The sequence below is a fragment of the Mirounga angustirostris genome, unplaced genomic scaffold, assembly GCF_029215605.1.
Source record: "Mirounga angustirostris isolate CCGP_5_RB_7025 unplaced genomic scaffold, mMirAng1.0.hap1 SCAF_11, whole genome shotgun sequence".
In the NCBI taxonomy this organism is placed as follows: Eukaryota; Metazoa; Chordata; class Mammalia; order Carnivora; family Phocidae; genus Mirounga; species Mirounga angustirostris.
In genome coordinates this window covers 48637064-48639982 of record NW_026991719.1, presented here as the reverse complement: position 1 = coordinate 48639982, position 2919 = coordinate 48637064, and the positions used below count along the sequence as shown (strand labels likewise).

Genomic DNA, 2919 nt, shown 5'->3' with positions numbered 1-2919 from the left:
GCAAGGGGCACTGAGAGGGTGGAGTTGGAGGTGAGCAGAGGAACTAATGGGTCCAGAAATGGATAGCAGACAGGAGGGTAAATGGGGGAGGGGCGGATACTTGAGGGCTCCGCGACTCCTTTCAGAAAGGGCCAGTACCTTGAGAACAAGAGCAACTCTCAGGCTCAAGGTGGTGGGCTTAAAAGTGGGGGGAGGGGGGTGGGCAAACAGTGTTTGGCAGGAAGGGGAGGCCTCACTCCTGGCAGGAAGCTGCGCTACGGGAAGAGGGAGGAGACTGCGCCGGCAGCAGCGGCTGGTGGGAGCCCGATGTGGCAGAGGGGCCGCCGCCGCCGCCGACAGGGAGGCGGAGGGCCCGCGAAGCTCAGAGGGGGGATACCGCCGCCATCCTCTTCGCCTACCCAGCCGCCCTGCTAGTCGCGCTCCCCGCCTACGGATCCTCCCCTCCCAGCCCGTGCAGGCACCCGGCTCGTCGCCTGCTGATCCTCCTTCGACACAGGCTCACCGCGGAGGCAGCAGCGAGGTGTCCGATTTGGGCACGTGAGGCCCGCGATCCGGGGCGGTGGACGCCAGGCAGGGCAAGGCCATTGGTGGGCTCCAGGATGGAGAAGGGGGATGGGGTGGACTCCTGCAGGAGATAAGGGGTGGGGGCGGGCGCCGGGTGAGGCTGGAGTAGGGGAGTGCGATGGGAAATAGGAAACGGGGTGGCGTTAGGAGCCAGGCAAGAAATTGAAGGTGAGCCTGGGGAAGCGAGGGCACTGGATGCCGGGAAAGCGATCCTGGGCAGACAAGGGGCGTATATAGGGCAGCAGGCTGAGGCGTCCAGGGCAGGACGACAGGGAGTGCGTGCGGGTTAAGGCGGTGAAGGGATAAGCGCTTTGCAGGGGATTGAGAGTGGGGGCCAGTGGCGGGTGATGGAGGCAGTGGGTTCTGAACAAGGAGGTAGCCCGCCCCCTCCTGCAGAGTTCCAAACCCCAGCCAGCACCACTGCCGCTGCCGCCCTTCCCCGCAGCCTAAAGGAACCTAGGAGGGAGAGCACTTGGCAGGCACGCAGCCAGGATTTCCAGCACTGCTGCCAGGCTCATGGGAAAAATTTAGGTTCTGGCGCAGGGTACGTAGACACGTCGCTGTTGGGAGAACTTCACCTTATGTCATATTGAATGTTTCTCTCTTATCTTCTCTTCTCCCCCTGCAGGCATGAAGACCCCCAACGCACAGGAGGCTGAAGGGCAACAAACCAGGGCAGCTGTGGGTCGGGCCACTGGGTCGGCAAACATGACGAAGAAAAAAGCCTCCCAAAAGAAGCAGAGGGGTAGACCTTCGTCCCAGTCCCGCAGGAACATCGTGGGCTGCAGAATTTCGCATGGATGGAAGGAAGGTGATGAGCCCATCACCCAGTGGAAAGGAACCGTTCTGGATCAGGTGCCTATAAATCCCTCTCTTTATCTGGTCAAATATGATGGAATTGACTGTGTCTATGGACTGGAACTTCACAGAGATGAAAGAGTTTTGTCTCTTAAAATTCTTTCCGACAGGGTGGCATCATCTCAAGTGAGTGATGCAAACCTTGCAAACACCATAATTGGTAAAGCTGTGGAACATATGTTTGAGGGTGAGCATGGTTCTAAGGATGAATGGAGGGGAATGGTCTTAGCCCAAGCACCTATCATGAAAGCCTGGTTTTATATTACCTATGAGAAAGATCCTGTCTTGTACATGTACCAGCTTCTAGATGATTATAAAGAAGGAGACCTCCGTATCATGCCAGAGTCCAGTGAGTCTCCCCCAGCAGAGAGGGAGCCAGGAGGAGTTGTAGATGGCCTGATAGGTAAACATGTGGAATATACCAAAGAAGATGGCTCCAAACGGATTGGCATGGTCATTCACCAAGTGGAAGCCAAACCCTCTGTGTATTTCATCAAGTTTGATGATGATTTCCATATCTATGTCTATGATTTGGTGAAAAAGTCCTAACTGTTAGGGTAAACTTTGCCACATTTGTGAAAACAAATGTATACTTTGTAGACATGCAAAATAATGTTGCTTTTCAGTGTATTGAAAGCTTAAGGGTCCCTGTTAATTCAACATCTCTGCCAGCATAACTGTTGTTTTGTTCTGAAAAATACAAATTTATGTGGACATGACATGCTGTGTGTAAGGACTTTGTCATGTTGAAAAGATTGGGTGTGTTTGGTGGATGGGGCATGGAAGGAAGGGACAGCTGTAAATGCAGGCTGTGAATAAAGTTCAGCTAGTATCATAATCAGTCATCTAAAAATGGAATAGGACTTAGCTGGCCTGGTCTAGAGATGGGGGAGGAGAAGGAACTAGAGATGGGCTGTGGGGGGAGGAAGAAGGGGAGGTGACTGCTTAGGAAGAGGTGGGGCAGGGCCAGAAATGGAGAGGCTCTCTGGGGGAGGGATGACCTAAGAGAGAGGCACCCAACTGGGAGGGGGTGGAGAATAACAGAGGGAGAGTGAGATCTTGGGACTTAGAGGAAAACAGACAGAATGCCTTGAGCAGAGAGGGACACAAAGAAGCTTAGAAGAGGTCCAGAGCAAGGCGGAAGAAAGAAGGAGTTGGCAGGAATCTGGAGAGGGGCTAAAGGATACTCAAAAGGAGGGTCTATGCATGAGTAAGGAGCCAGAAGGGGAGGAATACTGAGGAAGAAAGAATTCCAAGGAGAAAGACCGACAGAGGAAGTGAGAACACAGAAAAGAAGGTGTGGGGAGTGGGGCCCATGAGAGATGGGGAGGCCCAGGAAAAAGTTGGACTTCTGGCAGTATCCACATTGTTCTCCCTCGGTCTGTGCAGAAAGGATGTGATAGCTGTCAAAGAACCAAATGGACTGGAAGCTCCCTAGAATGGCATTTTGACAGGGATGACTCAAGAGTTAAGCAGGAGCCAACTTTATACCTAAAA

General features: G+C 53.5%; 1 protein-coding gene across 3 annotated transcripts; it reads left to right on the top strand.

The window, feature by feature from the left end:
* The first annotated feature begins 265 nt into the window (after window positions 1-265).
* Window positions 266-2328, top strand: LOC123842338 (spindlin-2). 3 transcript variants are annotated; one of them, XM_045871695.3, is made up of 2 exons: window positions 266-520; window positions 1193-2328. In XM_045871695.3, the coding sequence occupies exon 2, from the start codon at window positions 1195-1197 to the stop codon at window positions 1969-1971; it is 777 nt and encodes a 258-aa protein (XP_045727651.1). In that variant the 5' UTR covers window positions 266-520; window positions 1193-1194; the 3' UTR covers window positions 1972-2328. The 3 variants fall into 3 exon arrangements, with proteins under 3 accessions (XP_045727651.1, XP_064430202.1, XP_045727650.1); XM_064574132.1 differs by having other exon boundaries at window positions 266-575; XM_045871694.3 differs by having other exon boundaries at window positions 266-587; window positions 1193-2326.
* The last annotated feature ends 591 nt before the right edge of the window (window positions 2329-2919 follow it).

Excerpts from the sequence above, each read along its gene's own strand:
- LOC123842338 (XM_045871695.3), top strand. The coding sequence starts at position 1,195 with ATGAAGACCCCCAACGCACAGGAGGCTGAAGGGCAACAAACCAGGGCA.